This window comes from Myotis lucifugus, unplaced genomic scaffold (genome assembly GCF_000147115.1).
Source record: "Myotis lucifugus unplaced genomic scaffold, Myoluc2.0 scaffold_190, whole genome shotgun sequence".
Classification (NCBI taxonomy): domain Eukaryota; kingdom Metazoa; phylum Chordata; class Mammalia; order Chiroptera; family Vespertilionidae; genus Myotis; species Myotis lucifugus.
In genome coordinates, this window is record NW_005871238.1 from 1,865,344 (window position 1) to 1,890,581 (window position 25,238).

Consider the following 25,238-nt stretch of genomic DNA (forward strand, 5'->3'; position numbering starts at 1 on the left):
TACATCTTGTATACCACTCCCTTCTAATTCAGAACCTTTGAAAACTGCAACCACCACATGTTGTAGAGGTTCTACTCTCCAACTGTCCTCATCTTCCCATGGGCTTGTTTCTGGGCCACATGAATCTTAACAGCTATTACAACATTCCAAATGCTGCACCCAGGAATCCAAATTTTCAACTTGCTGTTTCAAATGGCTTTTTGGGACAGCAACTACCATACTGTCTCAGTTCACCAAGCCACAAGAGTTGGGACGTTATCACCTTGACCATACAATGCAGAAGGGTGACTCCCTTATGACCAAAAAGAACCAGCAGGACCTATGTGAGGACCTTCCTTTTACAGAATGAGAACAGTGTTTGTTGTCTAGCCATTAACCTTTCAGAGAACCCAATTTCCAAGAATTTCTTTCTTTATAAAAAAAATATATTTTTATTGATTTCAGAGAGGCAGGGAGAGGGAGAGATAGAAACATCAATGATGAAAATCATTGATCAGCTGCGTCCTGCATGGCCCCCAATGGGGATTGAGCCTGCAACCCGGGCATGTGCCCTCGACCAGAATCGAACCTGGGACCCTTCAGTCTACAGGCCAACGCTCTATCCACTTAGCCAAACCAGTTGGGCTCCAAGAACTTCTAAGGCAACAAACAAATAGAGACGATTCAGCAAGTGGTAAGTAAATTTAACTGGGCCGAAAATTACAGCATTTAGAGTCTCATTTCCCTATTCCAACTCCCAGCAAAGCACTTTCATTTACCCAGCATGTCAATCCCATAGCTACAGTCTTTTCTCTGCATTTAAATGTTCTGGTTAGCCAAGGTACTACCGTCACTCCCCACAGTAAAGCAACTGCACTTCACTCAGTGCTTCTTGAGCCCTTCCTTCTTCCCCCTACCCAATTTGGGCATGAGGATAAAGGGTCACAGTTGCTGGGTGTTTATATAGAGAATAGGTTGATTTTATTTTACATGCTTTTGAGTTAACGTTGGAAAACTAATCACAAGCAGTTTCTAAACCAAAAAGGACATGTTGTAAAAGGATAATAAATGTTGGATCAAAATGGAAAAAAATTTTTTTTCCTGGTTAGCAACTTATTGGATCCCCTCCATAAAGTACTAAACATTTATATACTATACAAAATTAAGATATATAAACTGTGAAAGGAGGGACTATTCCAATTACCCAAAATCTGTAAGTTAATTTCTGGTCTTAGAAGTCTGTTATAACATTAAAAGGTATTCTGGACATACCACCTCCTGCCCCACCTCCCCATGATCCTTACACTAGAAGAAATATAAAAGATTTTCCTATTTCTAAATGAGGCCACAAGATTCGAGAGTTCTGTTTCCCTGTAATAATTTATTCCCCAACTTTGTTTTTGTCAAAGATTTTTTTTATTTGTGTAAAGCTTGATTTTTAATCAAATATTGCCAATGATATATAGATTTTAACTAAAACTGATCTAACAAAAAAGTGCAACTTCCTTCAAATTAAATAAATTTTCTAGAGCAACAACTTTTCTTAGGAAATACCTCTAACATGAAGAACCATGAAAACAGATTTAATATACTCAGAAACAGAGATGCTATTATATGAGAAGAGAATATTCTAAATTTTGCTGTTCCAAGCCAACTACCCTATTTTAAGAAATTGCAGTTTTGCACGAGACATAATTAGGTTTTCCTCTGAACTTGGGCAGCTCACCAGAAATATCCCAAACACGCACAGTCTGGTCGAGGCTGGCTGATACAACCAGGTCTTCTGAGGGGTGGAACTGAGCACACATTACATAATGGTTGTGCCCCGTTAAAACACTGTAAGAAGAAGAAGAAGAAAGACAATGCCAAATTAGAGGCAGGAATCACCAGACTCCTACATGTTAAACACAATTCTCCAAATTAAACAGATGCAAATCCAATTATACTTTTTTTGAGGCAAAGATAAGTCAACCTAACAATTCTAAACTAGTAACAAGGCCAGCTGTTTTAACAATAGCTCTCTTCTTACCTCTAATGCATTAGTATTTAATATTAATGATTTCAGGAGAACTGAGATGGCACAGCTCTCCTCTAAAAGCCATATTAAAATATCAAAATAAATGAAATCTTAGTAATTCATAGTGGAAATCATCTGTTAATTTTAGTGGAATATCCCTCTTAAGAGGTATCATTTAAAATGGCCCTTACATCTTCCTTACATCCTGGAAAGCTCAAGGCAAAACAAAGCAAGACACATGTCTAGACTTTGACTCAGGTTTCACAAGAACAGAAATGAAAACCAGCTAAAAGTTTTGTTCTAAAAACCTAGTTATATGACCTCCTTTCTCTGGTAAGAAATGATCGGAAAATCCAGATCCATATATTACTTACAAGATTGCCTCTATATTTATCACTTTGTACATAAAAGCACCTTACAAATACAATCAGTAGTTAATCAGTAGACACTGTGCATTAGTGGAGGGGGATGATTATTCTGAAGAGAAGTTGACTATAAAACACTAGGAAGAATGAAGACACGTTTTGAGCCCTCTGTTTCCTGCCTTACCAGACACAGGTTCTAGACTGCCAGTTCCACACTCGGATGGTCTGATCGTCTGAGGCGCTCAGAATCCAAGGATATTCCTGAAAGATATTCCAGAGAAAGAGTTTGAACATTAAACGAATATGTTCTTTCAGGCTCCTGCAACCACTTCTCTCTTTGGAGGGAACATTCCATTGTCTAAATTCTCAGCTATATTAGCAAAGGGAGTGCTGATTCTGATTTAATTCAATATAACCCTGAGTGCTTTCTTTTCCAGAATGAAACAAAGGAGGAAGGTCAACACCACAGAGATCCTAGAAGAGTCACTCCAATAACATAATTGTTTTATCAATGTTTGGATTCTTGAGGGGAAAAAAAATGATTCCTACAGGGAAACTGAAGAATGCTCTAAAACTAGAGGCACATGGATACTTACATGATGAAAGAATGTGGTACGTATGTAGTCTAAGTGTCCCAGCAATGTGAAGAGACAGCGCCGAAGCTTGTAATTCCAAACCTGCAAAGAGAGAAATACAGCAGAGGAATGGGATCTGAGGTTCTTGAGTACCTAAAAGGCTTGGGTTTCTCAACAAGTTTGGATTTACATTAGGACACTTCTAAATAGGTGGGAACCTTGATAGGTCTTGTTTAAAGTTGGAGGGAAAAGATCAAATAACATGTGAGGAAGGAAAAAAAGGAAGGCTAGGGAAAACCTAAAGCTAAAACTATGAAAAAGGTTCTTCCTTTTTTGAGGGAGAAACCATCTCTATTTAACAACATGAGACAAGATGCTTATCTAAGCTTAACTGAAAGCTCTTCTTTCTACTGCATAATTGTTCTCAGCTTTTATACATACAGATCCCTTAGTACTTTGCTGATTATTTTATATCAGTGTAAAAAAATTTAAAAAATGGCAGAACAAATACCATGAGTCCAAAGGAAACAATAACATAACATATGGCATCATCTTCTTTTAGACTCTGAACTTGGTGGCAAATGATGCCAATACATTCACGATCTACACTCATCATGCAAAGAGACTAACTCATTACTATGGACAATACCACACTGCTCAGATTCAGATATAAAGTTGATTTAACTACTGAAGTACCAGGCACCAATGAGTACAACTGAAGAAGACATAAAATCAGGACCATATATGTAAGGCAGCTCATTCCCCCATCTAAAAAAGTACAAAAATGAGAGGTCAGATGCTTTTTGTTTTCTTTTTTAACATTTAATACTTATTTACAGTCTCTCTGGGCCACCTTGTTACTATTCTTCCTTTCAACTTAAAATTTTTAAAATTTTTTTTGGTAAATAACAAAATTCAAACAACCCAAAAACATGATTGTTCAAACAAGAATATAAGCTCTGGCCCTGGCAAGTGTGGCTCAATTGGTTGAGAGTCATCCCTTGCGGTGAAAGGTCACAGATTTGATTCCACATCAGGGCACATGCCCAGGTTGCAGGTTTGATCCCCAGTCAGGATATGTACAGAAGCAACCGATCAATGTTTCTTTCTCATTGATGTTTCTCTTTCTCTCTCTCTTTCCCCATCCCTTCCTCTCTCTCTAAAAATAAATGAAAACATACAAAAAAGAATATAAATTCCCTAAAGGCAGAATCCTTGTCATTATGCAAAATACTATACCTCTAGCACATAATATAGTGACTAGCACTTAGTGCTCAACAGGTGTGTATAGAACTGAGAAAAGGTAAATAACACAAAAGTGAAAGTATCCTATACCTTCACCTTCATCTCATGAATCATCTATATCAGTGGTTCTCAACCTTCCTACTGCCGCGACCCTTTAATACAGTTCCTCATGTTGTGGTGACCCCCAATTTCATTGTTACAATTGAACATAAAGCATAGTGAATAATCACAAAAACAATACGTAATTATATATGTGTTTTCCAATGGTCTTAGGCGACCCCTGTGAAAGGGTCATTCGACCCCCAAAGGGGTCGCAACCCACAGGTTGAGAACCGCTGATCTATATGTAAATATACATGTATACAATAGAGTTGGAGTTTCACACAAAAATTAGGTCATGCCCTAACCGGTTTGGCTCAGCAGATAGAGCATCGGCCTGCGGACTCAAGGGTCCCAGGTTCGATTCCGGTCAAGGGCATGTACCTTGGTTGCGGGCATATCCCCAGGAGGGGGCGTGCAGGAGGCAGCTGATCGATGTCTCTCTCTCATCGATGTTTCTAACTCTCTATCCCTTTCCCCTCCTCTCTGTAAAAAAATCAATAAAATATATTAAAAAAAAAATTAGGTCATACTGCAAATACTACTCTGTAATTGGACTTTTTTTCCTCTTATAAAGTTCAGTGCTTTTTTTGGGTTTGTTTTTTTTTTAAAGTTCAGTGTTTTAAACTTCCATATATCTAGCTCCAAACTGTCTTGGCTCCTTGATAGTCCTCTATCAAACCCCAGAACTCTGGATCCTTAAGTACCTATAGGATTTGTAGACTGATCATTTGCTGGGCTTCCTATCTTACTCTTTGAAAATATGGATACAGCAAACAATAAAATGATCCATAAACATGACTTCTAGATAATCCCCCTTTCATCAGAGAAATATAAATTAAAACCACAGCATGCAGCTAGCTAAGACAATTTCTTTATTCTATTATAGCTTTGAGATATAATTCAAATCTCATACAATCCATCCATTTAAAGTATAGAATTCAATGGTTTTAAGTACATTCATAGTTAGGCAACCACACCACGATCAATATTAGAACCAAGTATCACTCCCAAAAGAAACTATACTCATTAGCAGTCACTCCCCATTTCTTCCCAACTACTGCCCCCACCAACCCTAGAAAACCACTAATCTACTTTCTGCTTTATAATTTGGCCTGTTCTGGACATTTCACATAAGTGGACAATAACTCCTTTTTTAAAATATTGTTTTGGGCCTTAGCCATTTTGGCTCAATGGATAGAGTGTCAGCCTGCAGATTGAGGGGCCCCGGTTCGATTCTGGTCCGGGGCACATGCCCTGGTTGTGGGCTCAATCCCCAGTAGGGGGCTGCAGGAGGCAGCTGATCAATGATTCTCTCTCAACATTGATGTTTCTATCTCTCTCTCTCCCTTCCTTTCTAAAATAAATAAAAATATATTAAAAAAATTAAAAAATATTGTTTTGGGAAAACTTTTTTATGAAAGTAAAGAGTGCAAACTTCGATATTTTAAAAAATACGTTTTTATTGATTTTTAGAGATAGAAACATTGATAAAAGAGAAACATTATCGATCGACTGCCTCCTGCATGCCACATACTGGGGATCAAACCTGGGCTTGTGCCCTGACTAGAATCGAACCACTGACCTCTTGGTTCATGGGCTGATGCTCAACCACTGAGCCACACCTGGCTTGATTTTTTTTTTTATACAGATTCAAAGTCTCTAGCTGCAGCTTTGGCCTTTATCACAGTCAAGCTTCTTCAAATTACCTATATTCTGTCTCTGCTTCCTCACTTCACATTAAAATGCTAAGATCACTAATGCCCTGCTAAATACTAATAAGCACTCCAAAGATTACTTCGTCTTTATCTTATTCTGACCACCTTCTCCTTCCTAAAATTCTATCCTTCCTTGGTATCTAAGAAGCCTTTGCTTTTTCCTTTTGGTTCATCTCCAACCTCTCAAATCATTCTTTCCTGTACTAACTTTAATTCCTCCATCTTTTAAATGAGTTTGTTTTCTCATTCAGTGATTCCTGAGTGATATGTTCTAACTACTTCTGTTTTGGCTCCCTTCTTCATGATGACAACTCCCAAATATATCTCCAGTGCAGACATGCCTTTGGGTACCTCAAACACATCAGAGCCAAGATAGTATTCATTACCCATCTGTGTCCTCCCCAAAATTCATATGTTGAAATCCAAATGCCTAAGGTAATGGTATTAAAGAGGTGAGGTCTTTCAGAGGTACTTAGGTTATAAGCGTGGGGCCCTCATGAATAGGATTAGTGTCCTTATAAGAGAGACCCCAGAGATCCCATGTGAGTACACAATGAAGTCAGCAGTCTGCTTCCTGGAGAGGACCTTCATCAGATCTCACCCATGCTGGCACCCTGACCTTGGACCTCCAGCCTCCAGAACTTTGAGAAATAAATTTCTGTTGTCTATAAGCCACCTAGTCCGAGGTATGTTGTGACAGTAACTCAAACAGACTGACACACCACCCTTTTCCACTTTAGAAAAGCGTACCTCTTATTTTTCCTTTCCTGGTTAATAGTACATCTTCCACCCAGTGACCTAATCTAGAAACCTGATATGAATAATCTCATTTATTTTCCCTTACCATCCCGCCAATATCCATGCAAAAGACGAATTCATTTCTTGAGTGTTCACATCAATCTTTCTCTCCATTTCGAATGCTACTGCCTAAGCTCAGATGCTGTTCTTCTCTCACATGGACTTATACAACAGTCTCCTAACTGGTATCTCTGCCTCCCGTCTTGCCCAATTCATCCAATCTCTTCTTTACATTGCCACCCAAGTAATCTTTTTTTTAAAAAATGTGTTGCCGAAACCGGTTTGGCTCAGTGGATAGAGCATCGGCCTGCGGACTGAGGGGTCCCGGGTTCGATTCCGGTCAAGGGCATGTGCCTTGGTTGCAGGCACATCCACAGTAGGAGATGTGCAGGAGGCAGCTGATCAATGTTTCTCTCTCATCGATGTTTCTAGCTCTCTGTCTCTCTCCCTTCCTCTCTGTAAAAGGTCAATAAAATATATTTAAAAAAAAAAAAAAGTGTTAATCTGGTATCACTCCTCTATACAAACCCCTTTAATGTTTCCTTGTTATCTGTATGACAACCAAACTCCTGAGCATGCAAACTCCATGATCACTTCAATTAAAGTGCTAAGATCACCCCTTTCTCTCATTTTCTCCAGATTTTATCCACACAAAACTAATTATAGTTTCTCAAATGTATCCAGCTATGTCATGCCTTTATGTCTTTGTACCTGAATTGCCCTCCCCTATTCCATTTTGGTTATCTCACTATTATATTACTCACTAACCCAGCTATTATTTGGATATATATTTATCTCTTCTAATAAAATAAAATCTCCTTATAACCAGAGACCCTGTCTTATTTATTTTTGAATTCCCCAAAAATAATTGTCTGGTACACAGTAAGCATTCAATAAATGTTGCTAAATAAAGTCAAAATCATGAGCTCTCTATGATAAGATGTACTACTGCTTTTTAATCCCTTCCACAATTCCCAAACCCCACATCTTCTGACCTTTACTCCAGTAATGTCTAACCCTCTGTACCTTAATTTTATAGTCATCTCCTCCAGAGACAAACAGTGGCTGCTGCTTATGGAAGTCAATGCCTCGGACTGGACCTGGAGAAGAAGGCAGGCAATATATGTAAAGAGAGCTATGCTTCCTAATCTCCAAGGTGGTTCTTATTCAGGATTTTTCAGTTCTATTCCCTCCACATTATTTAATCCTAAGGAATTAATGTCAAACAAGGCTTAAACTACTCCAGAAGACAATACTTCTATCTTTAACTTCCTCCTATAAACAGTTATCTTACCATCATGTTCATCAAACTTGTCAATGAGGGTGCACATCCGATAGTCCCATAACTGGATGACCCCATTGTGTAAACTGGTCAGGATCCAGGGTCTTTTGGGGTGAAAACTGAGTCCTGGGGGAAAAAAGAGAATGGTCCAATGAGCTAAGGCCCAAATGTCACTTCCTGTCAATTCTGATAGAAAAAGGAACAGCTTAGGTTAATTCTACGTTCATTTATTCATTCATTGCTAGACATTGTGAATTTATGCTATAAGGTCCTGGATTTTTGTTACATGCCTTTAAATATTGTTGGGCTTCAGTTAAGTTATTTGGAATCAGTTAACCCTTTTGAGACTTGCTTTTAAGTTTTATAAAAATTTTTAATTTTTTTATTGATTTCAGAGAGGAAGAGATAGAAACATCAATGATGAGAGAGAATCACTGATTAGCAGCCTCCTGCACACCCCACACTGGGGATCAAACCCACAACCTGGGCATGTGCCCCGACCAGGAATTGAACCGTGACCTCCTGGTTCATTGGTCGATGCTCAACCACTAAGCCACACCGACCAGACTGTTTTATTAGCGTGGGTCAACAGTAGCCTTTAGTGTAGGTCTAATCTGACACTACTATTAAGGCAATGCCCTGCTGAGGTCTTTGTGTGATGCCTTGTAGTATTAGGAGGTCTTTCCATCTTGGCTAGTAGGAACACAAACTATTCCCAGCCCTACGTGAGCTTCAGAGAGTTCTGCCTTCTTTTCTCCAGTGGTTCTTTTCCAGGCCTTGGGTCCTTTCCTCATATGCATTAGTACTCAAAGGCCTAACGGGATGCCCTGCAGAACTCAGGTGTTCTCTGAGCACCTCCCTCTTTTCTGGTATTTTGCCCAGCAAATTCTAGCTGTCTTGGCTTCCCCGAACTCTAAACTCTGTCCTCCTCAGTGAGGCCACAAGGCTCTGCCCCCTCCCTCCACTGCAGCCTGGAAACTCTCCCTAGGTAGTAAGCTAAAAGCCATCATAGAACTCATCTTGTTTATTTCCCTTCTATCAAGAATCACTTTCCTGCAGTGGCTGTCATCCAATGTCTGAAACTGTTTTATACATTTTGTTGAGTTGTGCGGTTGTTTAAGGTGGGAAGCTAAACCTGGTCCCTATTATTCCATCATGCCTGGAAATGGAAGTTTAAGGAAGTAACAACTGCTAACAGTTTAGAGTGTATCCTTTCCAATTTTTAATGCAGACCATACACTTTATGAAAATGAAGGTAACAGTTTCTCTGCAAACGTCTTTTTAAAAATATATTTTATTGATATTTTACATAGAGGAAGGGAGAGGGATAGAGAGTTAGAAATATCGATCAGCTGCCTCCCGCACACTCCCCACTGGGGATGTGCCTGCAACCAAGGTACATGCCCTTGACCGGAATCGAACCTGGGACCCTTGAGTCTGCAGGCTGACGCTCTATCCACTGAGCCAAACCGGTTAGGGCCAAACTTCTTTTTAAAAAAAAATATATTTTATTGATTTTTACAGAGAGGAAGGGAGAGAGATAGAGAGTTAGAAACATCTATGAGAGAGAAACATCGATCAGCTGTCTCCCAAACAACCCCTACTGGGGATCAAGCCCACAACCAAGGTACATGCCCTTGACCGGAATCGAACCCGGGACCCTTTACTAGTAGTCTGCTGGCCAACGCTCTATCCACTGAGCCAAACTGGTTAGGGCCAAACTTCTTTTATTAGTTAACTATTTATCATGCGACTCATTATATTTAAGTACATATAAACAAAACCTCATTTTTTTTAACAACTGCAAAGTACAAATGTGCCATCTTAACATAACTCTAATGATGGGCATTAAAGCTTTCCCCTTCACTTTTGTTCTATCAGAAAACAGGGCCAAACTGAGACACTTCCAAATATAGCCTATTTGCATTATTACTGCTTTATAAAGACCTGGAAATGGGATTGATAGATACTATTTGACTACAAAAAGACTATATATATATAGTCAAATAGTGTGCGTGTGTGTGTGTGTGTGTATATATATTTATATATATATATATATATATGGTCATTTTCTAAAAGTACCCATTTTGCACACATTAACCAACATGGGATGTTATCAGTTACTTGTTTTGTTTATTTTACTAATCTAAGACCCAAAAATAAAGGTATTCTCACTTTCTTTTTTACACTTCTTTAATTACTAGTGAGGTGTATAATATTTTCGTTTTATTTTTAAATTTTTTATCAAGATTTAATTCTGTCTTTTTAAAATTAGTTTACATTCAATACTGTTCTGTATTAGTTTTAGGTGTACAGTGAGGTGTATAATATTTTCATTTGTTTATTGAACATTTCTTCTCTAAATTGACATTTTTTTCATTAGTTTGTTCACTTTTTTCCTGTATGATACACAGGAACACTCATGAATGGATATTCACTCTCAAATATTATGACACCTTTCCTTCTCTCCCCCCCTCCCCCACTTTCCTTCTCTACTGCCCAATAAAAAATTAGGAGCAGAACAGAAAATACAATGATTATAAAGACCCATTTCAACCACCCAGGAATTTTTAATGGTACTCATCGTGATCACATTCTCACAAGATTTAGAAACTGCTCAGCATCTATTCTCACCTCAAAAGCGCCCTCTGGGTTTTGAGCCCGAGTCTATGCCAGGCACTGTAATAAGCACTTTTCACATACTTTCTCATTATTAATTCTGTCTGTACGAGAATGTTTATTCACACCTTACAGATGAGGAAAGAGAGACTTAGAAACGTTAAGTAAGGCGCCCTGCGTACTGGATCTTTCGGCATCCGAAGCAAGCCCACCTGACTCCACAAGCTAAGTTCCTACCCACCTTGCCGTGTGGCATCTTACTGAACAGTCAAGATACATATTTCTCCCAAATTTCAGAAGCCCTTACTTCTCTGCCTTCCCCATCCTAACGTTCTAAGAGACCACCGCTACAGTTTCAGCCACCTGCCCTCCAGCCCATCCACTGACACTCAAGCTCTAGGCTTGCCATGTTTAGGAAATAAAGATGCCCAGTTAAATCTGCATTTCAGAGAAACCGCGAACAATACCAGAGAGGTGTCCACTGTTCATCCGGCAACCCCAGCCAGCTCAGCCTTTGCTGGGGTTACAGGCCTCTATGTCCTGCTTCCAGGTGAGAAATGACAGCCAAGGGAGGCGCTCCGGGTTGAGCGGGTGCGGCCCAGGCCTCCTTCTCCTTAAGAGAGGCGGCCACTGCTCATCTCCGGGGAGGCTACCGACTCGGATACGAACAGACTTGGATACGAAGAGCAGAGGTCGAGACTCGATCGCCCGGGACACTCCCTCCTACACGGTCCTCAAAAAGCCGGCGGGGTTTGCAGGTTCAATTCCCGGTCAGGGCACATACAAGAATCAATCAATGAATGCATACATAAGTGGAATAACACATTATGGCACTCTCTCACTCTCCTTCTCCCACTTCCTCTCTCTCTAAAATCAATCAATAAATGAAAAATTAAAATAAAATAAAAAGCCGGCAGGTTGCTGGGCCTTGGGAGCTGGACACGGCCCGGGGTGAGGAGGGGGAGGGAGAGAGCAGGGAAGGGGCCTACAGGTGATCAAACCGCAGGGACATCGCACAAGCAGAACCGGCCGGAGGGCCGCCCGCCGGCCTAACCGCCCTCCCGCCCCCCTTCCTCTGGGTCCGCACCAGGGCCGCTCGGGCCCACACGTCGGTCCGCTGTCCCCCGTGACAGCGCCGCCCCGACACCCAGCCCCCCGGCTCCACTACCTTTGACCCGCGCGCTCTTGGTCTCGAATTTGGTTAGCATCCTGCAGGCCCACGGCTCCCAGGTCCGACCCGCGCCCCGCCACTCCCCGCCGCCCCGCAGCAGCCTCCAAGTCAGCCGCCCGCCGCAGCGTCCGCGGCTCCCGGAAGCTCCCGCGGACACGAACTTCCGGTCCCTGCCGCTCCTGGCCACCGAGACGGCGCCAGGGTGGCCTAGAGAGGCCACGGCCGGGCGGAAGGGAGCCCGAGGCTTCCGGTCCTCCGAGGCGCAAGATGGCCACGGCTGGAAGATGGCCACGGCTGGGCTGGGAAGTCGGGGTCTTCTTCGCCTGCTGTCTTTCTGCGTCCTCCTGGCAGGTGAGGCCTCCCCGACCCGTGAGCTCCACTCCCGTGAGCTCCACTCTGCGAGGAGAACCCTCCGGTCGGCCTCCTGGTTCCCGCCGCCCCGCCGTCCTCCCGCCCTGGAAATCCTCTTTCTCTTTGGTTCCCACGACAGAAGTTCCCCTTTCCCGGGACCTGAAGGTCCCCTCTGCCCCGTGCCTCGTCGGGTCGCCCCAGGTCCTCCTGCAGGCCGCCGCCTGGACTCTCACTTGATCCGGATGCCTCCTTTCCCCAGGTCCCCGGCCACCCCACCCACAATCAAGGAGGACAGGTGTCAGCTTAGCTTCCTCCCCAAGGCGTTTAGACGTTTCAAGGTGAAAGCAGCCGTGTTTCGTGGGACAGGGCAGCGCTATTAGGAAACTAGATCCCTCGTTTGTTTCTCTGTTGATTCCACCATCAACCCGCGTCCCTGTGCTTTGCCTGTTTGTCTCATCAGTAAAGTGAGACAAAAATAGGATGTGGGTACTCTTAAGTGCAGACCGTGAAATAATGATTCAAGGGACGTTAGGCATTTATAATGGTATATGGCGTTCTAGGCTGTCAAGCTTTAAAAATGCAGGACTCTTAACCACCCAGTAGGTTAAGTGCCTGTGTATAACCATGACCACGCCTTCCCCCAAATCCATATTGGTTCCCAAGATCCCCAGAGGAGAAACTATAGCCGCCCCACACTATGCGCACATAAATCAGCTACTGGTGCTGGATGAACTGACAGGGGTGTGGCATAGGTTTTCTCCCCATTCGTCCTTGCAGTTTGATACACCTGTAGTAGGTCTCCCCTCAGGAGGCCCCTGAGGCCAGTTCCCTGTTCTTTCCCTTTCCTTTCCCTCCTCACTGGGGACTGTGTCCAGCTCCCAAGGCCCTGTAACTTGTGGGCTTTTTGATGACCGTGTTGTAGGGAGTGTCCCCCGGGGGAATGAGTCTCCACGTTTGCTCTTCGTATCCGTATCCAAGGCGGTAGCTTCTCCGGAGATGAGCAGAAAAGTAGAAGTGTGGTCACCCATGCAACCAGAAGCTGGTACCTCTGAGGTTAAATGCCTTTCCTTTGACAAATGAAGTTTTCTCTCTTTTAGCTTCACTGTCCGTTGCTCTATGTAATAAGCACATAGCTGGGTGTCCCAATAATTTGCCCAAAAAGTGAGAAGAGTAGACATTAGTCCTGTTTCAGACAGTATTATATATCCAGGCCATACAGTGAGCTAATGACAAGATGGAGGCTAGTGCTCTCATCTCTCAATTTTTTCTAACACCTTTTATCTTCTGATCAGGTTTGTGTGGGGGAAACTCCGTGGAGAGGAAGATCTACATCCCTTTAAATAAAACAGCTCCCTGCGTCCGTCTGCTCAATGCTACTCATCAGATTGGCTGCCACTGTGAGTTGAGGTTGGGATTTGTGTTTGTGGCTGTGGATATTTCAGACTGTGGCCTAGATATAAAGATCTAAATCCTGCTTAGAAGTCTCAGCACACAAATTAAGCTATGTGGGTGGGAGGTGGTAGAGAACCACTTGTCAAACCAGGCAAGATAATTAGGAAGAGCTAACATCTAGAAAGTGCTGCATACTAAACTTCTTAAACATGCATCTCATTTAATCTTCATGACGTAGCTACTATTATTATCTCATTTTACAAGTGATGAAACTGAGACTTAAAGAAGTTGAATAACTTTTCCAAGGTCATCCTGCTATTAAGTGATGAAGCCAGGATTTGAGTCCTGGTGGTCCAGGTTCTAAGCCAGGACTCTTAACCACCCAGTAGGTTAAGTAGACAACTATGCTGTTTTCTAAGGAGAAAGACATTTCATATTCTATGTAGCAGTCATCACCTGCCCTCTGAATGATCTTTTGGGAACCAAAATGGCCTTTTACAGGCAATAAACTATTTGAAGAGAAGGCATTGAGACAGCCATATAATTGCAAGACGAATTAGTAAAGCATTTGAATTTGTCTTCAGGCTTTGTAAATGTTTTCCAAAACAGGGTACTGTGACAACATGGTTACAAAACTATGAAAGGGGGAAAAAATTGTGGTCTAAAGGTTGAATCCCAGTTCTCCTTCTGCTTAACCTGCTGTCTTCAGATTTTGTTCTGGGGGTAGTAAGTAGCTCTGTCAGATTGCTTTTCAGGTAAGCAGGAAACAGAATCAGATCTTGGCTCCTTCGTCATCAAATTGGTCACCTTTGAATTTCACTTCTATAAAAACAGTTAGCATATACCTGCACAGAGCTTTAATAGATGTTTATTGATGATGCTGAGTAAGTAGTGTGCTCTCAGCAGTACTGTGATTTCCTGAGACCTTTCAATTTGGCAGGAGATAAGTGAAACACTTGCTCAAGGCGACAGTTACTACTTTTCTACCCAATCCTTCCCTGAGCTATACTCCATGTTCACTGTCCCATGTCTCGGCTGCAGGAGGTGCTGGGAGTAGGTTAACTGGTTCCAAATAAAATTTTTGTTGGACTTAGTTCTTAAACTGGTCTGTGGGTAGAAGACAGCCAGCTCCGTTGTGGGCTGAGCTTAGACTATCCTGGAGCTGGCTTCCAAGATATTACCTTTGGGAATGAGTCATTCTGCTGCAGGCTCTTAGAGCAGCCCTGTGGGAAGCAGAGCAGTAGCCAAGTGCCAGTGCGGAGAAACGAGCGGGGAGGAGCTGGACTCTGGCCACTTCCTCATTAAGATCTTGTTTCCTTTTCAGCCTACTCATTTGTAAGCCTTCCTTCATCATATCTGTATGTCTTTAATTAGGGTTGCTAGCAGGATAAAATTAAGGAGAAATGGACCCAGATTTGATTTTCTGATTATAATGCTCTGTTTCTGTTGGACCATTTTAAAGTATTCAAAGGGCGTATGTAGGTGGTTTTTTTTTTTTTTTTTAGTTCCTTCTTTTCTTTCCTTTTTTCATGTGTCCCCACAGTATGAGATAAATAGGAGTGGAAAAACTTCTCACTGAAGGCCCAGAGAAAATAAGCAAGTTACGTAAGACTACATAGTCACTCACTGGAACCCAGGTCAGAATCCAGGTGTTTGAAGTTCAGTGTCATAGCTTATCTTCTTCCTCTACTGGGTGAGTCGGCTCCTGGCTGAGGGTGACCAGCCTAGGGTCTTTGGAAACTCTAGGTCCCCAGAAATGAGGAGAATCAATACCAGCACATCTCTAGCCCACTGAAGGCCCATCAGTGAAGAGACCTCAGAGTTCTTGATGAACTTTACCTAAAACTGGCCAAAAGCAAGTAAAGCTGCTCTCAAATGGGGCAAAGGAATGAAGGTCTAGGGAAGCTACTGAGGCCAATGGATTCCGCACATGTTTTCACAAAGGAAGATTCGGTGGCAGAACAATGAACTAGAGATTTAGAGCCTGCCATTTTCTGGAGAAAATACGGTTTGAACACTTTATGTCTGCTGTCCTAGAATCTTGTATATTTGGCTAAATGAGGTTGAGGGAAGAAAGCAAGAAAATGAAGATTAATGAACAAGGCCTCCTGAGTAGACTTCTTGGGCTCTTTTGTTCTCCATTCCTTCCTGATAGTCCTCAGGTGGAACGGGGCCTTTCCGCTCTTAGTTCAAGTCTAGACGTGGTTGTATTAACCCAAATGTCTTGTAACGTGTTTGGGGATAGATGATCTGCACAGTCTCATCAAAGTCAGAATTGTCAACTGTGGGAGCTTTAACTTGAGCCATTCTGTCCTGGCAGCTTCCATTAGCGGGGACACAGGGGTCATCCACGTAGTGGAGAAAGAAGAGGACCTGCAGTGGGTGCTGACTGATGGCCCCAACCCCCCTTACATGGTTCTGCTGGAGGGCACGCTCTTTACCAGGTAAAAACTGATGTGTCTGCTGGAGATTGCATGCAGAGGGGGTGATTGAGGGGCAGTCCCACACTGTGAGTGACAGCCTCCCTTGGCTTCCCTGGTCTGATCAGGGCAGGGGGTGGGGTGTTCCTCACAAGGAAAGGTCACTGTCAACAGGAATTATCTCGGTGACCTTGTAAGTAGAACTCTAGTGAGTAAGGACCCCAGGGAGGAAGGAGGGGTGCCCAGGGTCACACAAACACAGGGTAGATGAGATTGAGTCCTGAGCTCAGATTGGGTCATGGTCCTCTCAGAAGTTAGAGGCTGAAAAGGCAAAAAGTGAGTCAACAAGTTTGATTCCCCTAATTCCCATTTGTTTCCATCCCGGGGGGCAGGATATTGGGCTGCCTGATGAGCTTCCTGTCTTCCTTCCTGTCATTCCCTCCTGTTAGGAAGGTGATGGAGAAGCTGAAGGGGAGCACCAGTCGAATTGCTGGTCTCGCAGTGTCCTTAGCCAAGCCCAGTCCCGCCGCAGGCTTTTCTCCTAGTGTGCAGTGTCCCAACGATGGGTTTGGTAAGAGCCCGAAGGATCTTCGGAGCCTGCTGTCACCCAGAGCTCATTGTTGCATCAGTCTTGTGTCTTTGTGTGTGTGTGTGTTGTGGGGGGGTGGGGGCGGGGGTGGGTAACCTGTGTGTAGCGTGAGCAACTGACACCCAAACAGAATATAGTGTTTCTTGCTCTTTGCCTTTCATCCCTTCCCCCTCCTGCTTCCCCTTCTTCCACTGACCTTCCATTCTTGCTTCTTGTCACATGCTCAGACCCCTACTTGGCCAGCCTAGGGCTCCCTGATACCGGTGCCTGTTTTATTGTGGGTGGTGACAGGTTGATGCTTGCTTCTTTGGGTTCCCCTCTTTTGGAACTCTTAGTCCCGACCCTGTAATATCTGAGCCTTCGCTGGTCCTTAAGTGCTTGTGTCCCAACATCCTATGCCCCCTCCTCCTCTTCAGGCCTTTACTCCAACTCCTATGGGCCAGAGTTTGCGCACTGCAGGGACATACAGTGGAACTACCTGGGTGATGGCTTGGCTTATGAAGACTTTAGTTTCCCCATCTTTCTTCTTGAAGATGAAAATGAAACCAACGTCATCAAGCAGGTAACGACTCTGCCAGCTCCTAGCAATTCCAGGGAGGAAGAAGGCTTTCTCAGGCTCTCCTCTTGTTTGGAGGGACTCTCATTCCACTAGTGCTCCCTCTGAAAGACATTTGCTTCAAGAAGAGCCAGGAAATTTATTTTTCTTACATTCCCCTCCCATTTCTCTCCTGCCTTTCCTGCATTAAGGGGTTTAGACTGGAAGAAAATGTAAAGGATATTTAATATGAAACAAGGTATAAAGCCCTGGTTAAGAACCCTAAGATCAAAAGAGCACTGGACTAGGAATTGAGAGATTCCGTTCAGTAATGTCTGAAGTTCTTTTCCGCTCTAATATTCTCTAATTCTAGTCTAGCTTCTTCATTTTATCACACAGAGCAGTTAGATTCATCCAAAGTTACATGGTCAGAAGATGTCCAAGCTGACTTGAATTTGACGTTAGATTTCCGGTCCAGGGTTCTTTACATCAAATCACATTAAAACAGTCACTGATGCAGGTCATTTGATGCAGGTTAATTTCATCTGCTCCCAGCTAAGCCATTGAGACTGTGCCCCTTCACAACTCTCAGTGAGTTTTTCTCTGACCTTATAGATCCTGCGGTTGCACCGGACAACTGTAACTCCGGGACAGGCGTGGGAGTGGCTTCAGGATAGAGCTGGGCCTTCCCCTTTCCGGGAAGTATGGGCGGGACTCCCAGCCAGCTGCCTCAGTGGGTCCCTCTCCCCTTCTAGTGCTATCGAGATCACAACCTGAGCCAGAACGGCTCCGCACCCGTCTTCCCGCTCTGTGCCATGCAGCTCTTCTCACACATGCACGCGGTCCTCAGCACTGTCACCTGCATGCGGCGCAGCTCTATCCAGAGCACCTTTAGCATCAACCCAGGTAGGACAGGCCCGAGGCATGCTGGGTGTACTGGGTGGAGGTAAGGCACCAGCATGTTGGGAGGCCTGTGGGGGAGGAGTGGGCACAGGCAGTGAGCACTGGTGGGAGAAGTAGGAACCATTCTCAACAGTCATACCTTGTCCCTAAAGTGGACAGTGGCAGAGAAACCAACGTGGAGCAGTGGAGAGAGAGAAGGTGACTGACAGGCCATGGGCACTGGTCTGAGGCGCCTCCCATACCTGCTGTTGTTTACCTATAAGACCCTGACACCAGCTGATGTCTCACTGTCTGTGTCCTGCTCAGAAATCGTCTGTGACCCCCTGTCCGACTACAACGTCTGGAGCATGCTTAAGCCTATAAATACATCTGGGACATTAGAGCCTGATGACAAGGTTGTGGTTGTTGCCACCCAGGTGAGCGCTGGCCCCTGAGCAAGGTGGGCAGGGCTGGCACAGGAAGGGCAGGCAGGCCTCGGTTGCGCATGGCAGGTTTTAGAGTTGCTACGGTGGGAGCCTCCAATGGAGAGGGACCTGGGCTGGGGGACTCGCTTCGCCACATGAGTGTTCACTTGACTGAAACAGGAGGGGGGCTGGGCCTGGTCCTCATTTCCATGTTCAAAGTGTACCTCCCTGCCTTCTCCGCTGGACCCAGCTGGACAGTCGTTCCTTTTTCTGGAATGTGGCCCCAGGGGCTGAGAGTGCTGTCGCCTCCTTCGTCACCCAGCTGGCTGCCGCTGAAGCTTTGTACAAGGCGCCCGACGTCACCACCCTGCCCCGCAACGTCATGTTTGTCTTCTTCCAGGGGGTAAGGGCTCCGCCTGAGTGGGATGGCCAGGAATGGGGGTGGGCGAGAAAGGTGGGAGTGGTCGCCATTTGGGGAAGATCTCAATACCTAAGTTGTTATTCAGCAGAGAGCTTCTGGATGTGCCTACAAGTATCTCCCGTTCAGAGACCCCTATTTAAGGAGGGCTCTGCATCCTGACCTGGAAGTGGTGTACTGCCCACCCGCCCTCCCCCACTGATTCCATCTACTACAGGCATTCTCCTACTTGTATTCCCTGTGCCCCTTTACTGTCACCTCCACTCAGGAGCCCTAAGGCTCCTGACTCACCCCCCACCCCCAAGCCTGGCCCTGGACTAAGGAACAGCAGCTGTGGCTGAGTTGATGGAGATAAGGGAGGAGCAAGAAGCAGCACATAGCAGCTGATGTTTGCCTCAGGCCTTACTGAGGCTGCTCTACTCTTTTTTAGGCTCAAAAAATCATGTGATACATACATGTGGGGGAGAGTCATAGCTGGGAAGCAGGGTAGGGAGGAGGAAAGCCACATGACTGCAAAAGCCAGCCTGCAGCTGAGATGCCATGAGACAGTGGCCTGATCTAGCCTCATGAGAGCTCTGATCTAGTCTCAAGGACCCCAGGCTGCCCTAACCCTTGGGAATCCCTCTGTTCCCTTCCCCACCCATCTCTACCCCTCAGGAAACGTTTGACTACATTGGCAGCTCGAGAATGGTCTATGATATGGAGAGGGGCAAGTTCCCTGTGCAGTTAGAGAACATCGACTCGTTCGTGGAGCTGAGACAGGTGTGCAGCGTGTGTCCTCGCCCCTTCCTTTCTACTTAAAGGTCCCTCTTCGTTTGTTCTGTTGTCCTCACTGCAGGTATCACCTCCTCTTCTCTTGACTTCTCTCTTGATCCCACTCCTTTCTCCCACAACGGCAGACTGATTATAAGTGTTGCTTCTTCATCCTTCCCCCAGGTGGCCTTACGAGAGTCACTCGAGCTTTGGATGCACACAGATCCCGTGTCTCAGAAAAATAAGTCCGTACAGAGCCAGGTAACCTGAGCTTCTCTCCCCTCACTTCTATTTTCAACAGCTCAGAATATGGGCACCTCCTTGCCCTGGCCCTCTCCCCAACAGCCCCCCGGCTGAGAGACAGGACCTGCAGCTGGGTGTTGGTTAACGGGTGAACACCATGGCTGCTACAGCTCCCCGGCAGGAACTGTGAGCTCAGCTCCTGTCACTGGTTCCATGGGGCGGTCGTTCTCTGATCATTTGGCGCCTCGCAGCCATTGCTGCCCATTGAGGACAGGGTAGTGACTGGCTCCCTTCTCTCATTGCTGCCCCCCAGGTCCGGTTGTCCAGGCCATGCTGCCCCATTCCTGTCATGTCAGACTCCCAACCCAGAATGTCCTCCACTTTCCTCACTACTTGTTCAAGCTCCTACTTCCTCTCAGCGCCCAGCCGTAGGCCTTTTTTCCATGAGGTCTTTTCCTGCCGTTGCAGCTTTAGCGTTATCTCTGCTCTGAGCTTCTACAGCCCTTACCACCTGGATTCCCTGTTTTGTATTATTATTTGTCCCTGCAATTCTGTACAACAAATAAGCGAAGCTTTTACTGAGGATAAGACAGAGTTCTGAAGACAGTAGGGTTTACCTGTAAATATGAAAAACACAGGCCTCTCCCTCATTAGGCCATAATTTTAAAAGGATGATAGGAGTTGCAGGAGATTCAGGAGGCCTTGATCCCAAAATGCTTGAGGAATTTAGATCTAGGAGGGCTTAAGGCAGCTCCCCAAGCTGGGGCTTGAAGTAGGATGCATTTCAGGTCTAAAAGGCCTCCTGCTTGCCTCTCCCCAGCCTCCCCTGAGTTAACCCGTCCACCCCCACCCCCACCCCCAGGTGGAGCACCTCCTGACCACACTGGAGGAGAGTGGCGCCGGCGTCCCTACCGTCGTCCTCCGCAGGCTGAACCAGTCCCAGCCTCTCCCACCGTCTTCTCTGCAGCGATTTCTTCGAGCTCGAAACATCTCTGGTGTTGTGCTCACTGACCATGCTACTGTCTTCCATAACCGGTAAGCGGGACCTAGCGTGCATCCTCTTCCTTCCCAGAGAGTCTGTGCTGCAGTTAAGGGTCCAGAGAGAGAGATGGCTGTGTCGAGAAAGACCACTGCTCCCCCCTCTCCCCACACCACCTCTCCAAAGCCAGCCTTTGTGTTCTTTGTTCAGTGGCCGACTTCTATGTAACCTGGTCCTCTCATTTGACTTGATGTTCATCTTGAGAACAATTTTCCCCTTAGCCCTTTCCTGCTCAGTCGTCCTTGCTTATGATTCCACTTCCTCCAAGCTCTCTGGGGGCCTGACTTCCCCAGGGCTGCCGGCAGAAGGCCTCATCTCAAGAGCACTGGTATGATGAGGGGGTTCTCGAGGTGTAGGACGGAGAGCTGTCCCTGCCTGGGGCCCACCCAGGGCTGCCGCAGACCATACTCTGAAATGCCACATGTTCTTGCCATGTGGTGCAGTGTGAGGGTATAGTGTCCCCTACAGGTGAGGGAGCTCCAGAAATAAGGGGTGAGGCCTGTTAGTCACCTCTCTCCTGGTCCTAGACACCTCCAAACTGCCTCTAACTTGAGCCCTGGGCGGGCGGAGAACTTCTAACTCAGGCTGAACGGCTAACCCCTCAGGTTCTCCCACCACAACCAAGTAGCAACTTCTCCTTTAGTTTGGACAGCAGCCGTTCTGGTGCATTCGGTCAATTCTCCCAGTGTGTCATCCATACCACTTTGGGGTGAGGCTGATTCATCACTTGAACACATTTTGGGCTTATGTGGCTGCCTTGATTCTGTGTGGGACGGGCATTCATGGATGGTAAAGGCTGGGAGCTCTCTTTGCCTTGCTTCTAAGGTCTGTCTCCTGGGGGCTCCCCAAGGAGCGTCGGAGTGGTTTGACCCAGCGTCGTGTTCATATCTGTGAACAGATGTGCTGCTCCCCTCTGCTCAGCCCCCCTCGGCATACATGTTCGCTGGAACAGTCCCACAGTCGCTCTGATGCGCGGCAGGCTTCACCGGAAGTCATTTTAGCCATCCTCCACCTCCACCACATGCCGTAGAAGTGTCTGTGTTTAAAGATCTCTCGGGGAGGAGATTCCTGCATTCTGATTTCATTCACCTTTTCTGCCTCATCTGTCAGAAAACTCTTTGTATTTAACGAACCGCTGCCACCCCCACTCCTACCTCCCCTTTCCCCACACCTTCTTCAGTGTGGGATCCTAATCTCTCTGCCCTTCCTGGATGGTGAAAAATGAAATGCCATGTTGCTGCATCAGGGGCATTTGAGGGAGGAAGGGGCTGAGTGTAGCCAAGGCTCGTGTTGGCTTTCCCGGCAGCTACTACCATAGCGTTTACGACACTGCTGAGAACATTAATGTGAGCTACCCTGGACAGCAGAGCCCTGAAGAGGACCTGGACTTTGTGACAGACACTGCCAAGGTAGCCCTGGCCCGGGCTGGGTGGGAGCAGGGGACACAGTGCAGTGGTTAGAACGGTACTGTTTGGGGTTAGAAGAGGTGGGCCATTCAGTCTCCCTCCTCACCTACCACAGGCCCTTGCAGATGTGGCCACGGTGCTGGGACGTGCACTGTACCAGCTTGCAGGAGGAACCAACTTCAGGGACACTATTCAGGCCGATCCCCACACAGTAAGAACACATGGGCCCTGGCTCCTTTCTGTCCATCTGTGCAGCAGGCTGCCCCAGCCTTTGTGTCCCTTGCCTGGTCTCCCACACCTAGGAATTCTGCAGGCCTGTCCGTGCCCGTACGAGTCCCAATTGGGCCTCATGAGCCAGCCACTGTCCTCCCCAACCCAGAGTCTATCTGGCCAGCCTGGTTTCTGTCTCATGACTTGACCTCCACTGCTCACTCTGTCCCTGGGCTCCATGTCACCGAGCTCTCTCTTCTCCCTGCCCCCTCCTAGGTTACCCGCCTGCTCTATGGCTTCCTGGTCAGAGCCAACAACTCGTGGTTCCAGTCGATCCTTCGGCAGGACCTGCGCTCCTACTTGGGTGAGCACCTGGTGTGGGAATGGGAACCAGCCCGGGGAAGGGAGAGAGAAAAAGCCATCATTTTGCTTTAATCTTGACTTTTTTTTCTTCTTTTTCCTCTCTTCTCTCCCCTCCGCCTTCCCTTGTCTCCCTTTCTTTCTGTTTCTCTTCTCCTCTCTGGCTCTGGCCAATCCTGGGGGCTCTTCTGTCTCTGCCCATCTGCCCTGCACCTTCTGTCCACCAAATCCCCCTTCCCTGTGGCGTCCGACCAGGTGACCAGGGGCCTCTTCAGCATTACATCGCTGTGTCCAGCCCCACCAACACCACCTACGTTGTGCAGTATGCCTTGGCAAATTTGACTGGCAAGGTCGTCGACCTGACCCGAGAGCAGTGCCAGGATCCAAGTAAAGTCCCCAGTGAAAACAAGGATGTGAGTGGTAGTGGTGTCGGAGGTGCCCCGAGGGCCCCTTTCCCTTGGGAAACTGGAGGATCTCCTAGGCCCAGTTGGACCCACGGGCTTGGGATGGAGAGGGGAGGGATGTAGCCCTTTGAACGTGGGTGTTGAACGGGCAGTAGCCTAAATGGAAAGGGCCATCTAAAGGGTGAAGGGAGGGAGTGAGAAAGGAGCGCCTCAGCCCCTGCTCTGGCCTGTCTTCCTGCAGCTGTATGAGTACATGTGGGTTCAGGGCCCCCTGAACTCCAACGGGACAGAGCGGCTCCCCTATTGTGTGCGTTCCACGGCCCGACTGGTCAGGGCCGTGTCTCCTGCCTTCGAACTCGGGCAGTGGGGCTCCACTGAGTACTCCACCTGGACCGAGAGCCGCTGGAAAGACATCCGCGCCCGGATATTCCTCATAGCCAGCAAAGAGCTCGAGGTGAGATGGAAAGAGGTGGTGGCAGAGATCTGTGTGACCCCTTCATCTCCCGTTCGCCCAGATTTGCCACAAAACCTACTACGAATCTGTCCCTTGTCCGCTCGGATGCCCCATTAGGAAGCTTGTCTTCACCGAGAGGGTGGTTCTGTGTTCTTGCTGGAGCTGTGCTCTCAGAGAGCCCAAGGAGACACTCCTAGCCCTGTGTCCCCAGGTAGTCCTTCCCGGGAGGAGGCAGTCAGTATTAACGCGTGCCTGAAACAAGTCAGTCAGGTGTGTCATTGCCACGAGAGAATCGAAGTCATGGGTCCTGCCTTCAAGGTGCTTAAAGTCTACGTAATACAAGACAGAAGCAAGAACAGAGGGACCTCACTTCTCTAAAAAGGGGAGACTAGTCTCCAGCCTGCGGAGATGTTGCTCTGATTGTTCAGTACTTGGTGCTTAGAGCCAGCTCCAGGAATCCGATGTCCTGGCTCCCAGCCCCAAGCAATTACCCCAAACTGCACTGAGATCATCTGAGCGCATTGTCTCCCCTGCAGCTCATCACCCTGGCCGTGGGCTTTGGCGTCCTTGTCTGCTCTCTCGTCATCACCTACTGCATCAATGCCAAAGCTGATGTCCTCTTCATTGCTCCCCGGGAGCCGGGTTCTGTGTCTTTCTGAGGAGAACCCCAGCTTCTGCCAGCTCTGTGGTTCATTTCCTAGATCAGTTGTCCTGCTGGGACAGAAACCACTAGTGTGTCACTGGACCCTCCCTGAGCCTGGCTCAGGCTGGGATGAACATAAAGAAGTGGAACTGCGAGAAAGAGACAGAGAGAAACACATCCACCCCCCACCCCACCCCCAGCCCTTCCAGTCTTCCCTCTCCCGTTTCTTCTTTCTCCCGCCAGATTCCGGGATGACATACAGCAGCTTCTTGCTCCTGTTTAAGTCCTCGCCATCCACCCTAACTTACCCTTCTTCAGCATCCCTCCTCTACTCTGTCCACCCTGCCCTGGACCTCCCTCCGCTCCCCACCCCACCTGTACCTCTGCACCTTCCTGGCCAGGAGGAATGGCAAGGGTTGAATGCCAGGGACAATACCAGGATGCCCTGAGGAGGGGGATGGGATCTGGGGCGGGTGTGCTGCGGGGTGGGCATCCCACCTCCAGCCCACAGTGCTCAGTTGTCATTTTTTTAAGCTGTAATGTCTATTTTTGTTTTCTTTTCCTGTGTGTGTGTGTGTGTGTGTGTGTGTGTGGTGTATGTAAATATATAAATAATGGGTTTCATTAAAATAGGATTATCCACACGACCTGTTATGTGTCCCAGGCTCCCTTGTTCTGGGAATGGGAACGGGACCTGGAAGTCACGAAGTTGTTACCATGTGCTCTCCCCTGGGTCTGGGGCACGGGGAGGAAGGCCCTGTCACCACCAGCCGGAGTCCTGGAAGCAGGGCTCCTTCCGGAGCCTGGTTCTGTCTCACACGGACAGTGTTAGCAGACTTTCTCCCC

General features: G+C 46.6%; 2 protein-coding genes across 3 annotated transcripts in view; one reads left to right on the forward strand and one right to left on the reverse strand.

The window, feature by feature from the left end:
• Nucleotides 1-12,001, reverse strand: part of COPA (coatomer protein complex subunit alpha) — a 40,917-nt gene extending 28,916 nt beyond the window's left edge. For both annotated transcript variants that reach the window (XM_023760679.1, XM_006096908.3), the window contains exons 1-6: nucleotides 11,866-12,001; nucleotides 8,091-8,204; nucleotides 7,823-7,896; nucleotides 2,958-3,038; nucleotides 2,546-2,622; nucleotides 1,706-1,815 (exon numbers count right to left, since the gene is read on the reverse strand). In XM_023760679.1, coding sequence (XP_023616447.1) covers nucleotides 1,706-1,815; nucleotides 2,546-2,622; nucleotides 2,958-3,038; nucleotides 7,823-7,896; nucleotides 8,091-8,204; nucleotides 11,866-11,905 — 496 coding nt within the window. In that variant the 5' untranslated portion in view covers nucleotides 11,906-12,001. The remainder of the gene's footprint in view (nucleotides 1-1,705; nucleotides 1,816-2,545; nucleotides 2,623-2,957; nucleotides 3,039-7,822; nucleotides 7,897-8,090; nucleotides 8,205-11,865) is intronic.
• Nucleotides 12,002-12,027: 26 nt separating this feature from the next.
• On the forward strand, nucleotides 12,028-24,948 carry NCSTN (nicastrin). Its single transcript, XM_006096909.3, has 17 exons — nucleotides 12,028-12,219; nucleotides 13,512-13,616; nucleotides 15,932-16,055; nucleotides 16,481-16,602; nucleotides 17,037-17,182; nucleotides 17,911-18,061; nucleotides 18,365-18,474; nucleotides 18,713-18,865; nucleotides 19,538-19,642; nucleotides 19,817-19,894; nucleotides 20,739-20,911; nucleotides 22,222-22,324; nucleotides 22,437-22,532; nucleotides 22,808-22,895; nucleotides 23,147-23,304; nucleotides 23,537-23,749; nucleotides 24,286-24,948. The coding sequence occupies exons 1-17, from the start codon at nucleotides 12,153-12,155 to the stop codon at nucleotides 24,406-24,408; spliced, it is 2,115 nt and encodes a 704-aa protein (XP_006096971.1). The 5' UTR covers nucleotides 12,028-12,152; the 3' UTR covers nucleotides 24,409-24,948.
• The last annotated feature ends 290 nt before the right edge of the window (nucleotides 24,949-25,238 follow it).

Coding starts and splice junctions, on each gene's coding strand:
- NCSTN (XM_006096909.3), top strand. CDS start 12,153: ATGGCCACGGCTGGGCTGGGAAGTCGGGGTCTTCTTCGCCTGCTGTCT. Junction 18,866..19,537: donor TGTTTGTCTTCTTCCAGGGG/GTAAGGGCTCCG, acceptor TCTACCCCTCAG/GAAACGTTTGACTACATTGG. Junction 22,533..22,807: donor TTCAGGCCGATCCCCACACA/GTAAGAACACAT, acceptor GCCCCCTCCTAG/GTTACCCGCCTGCTCTATGG.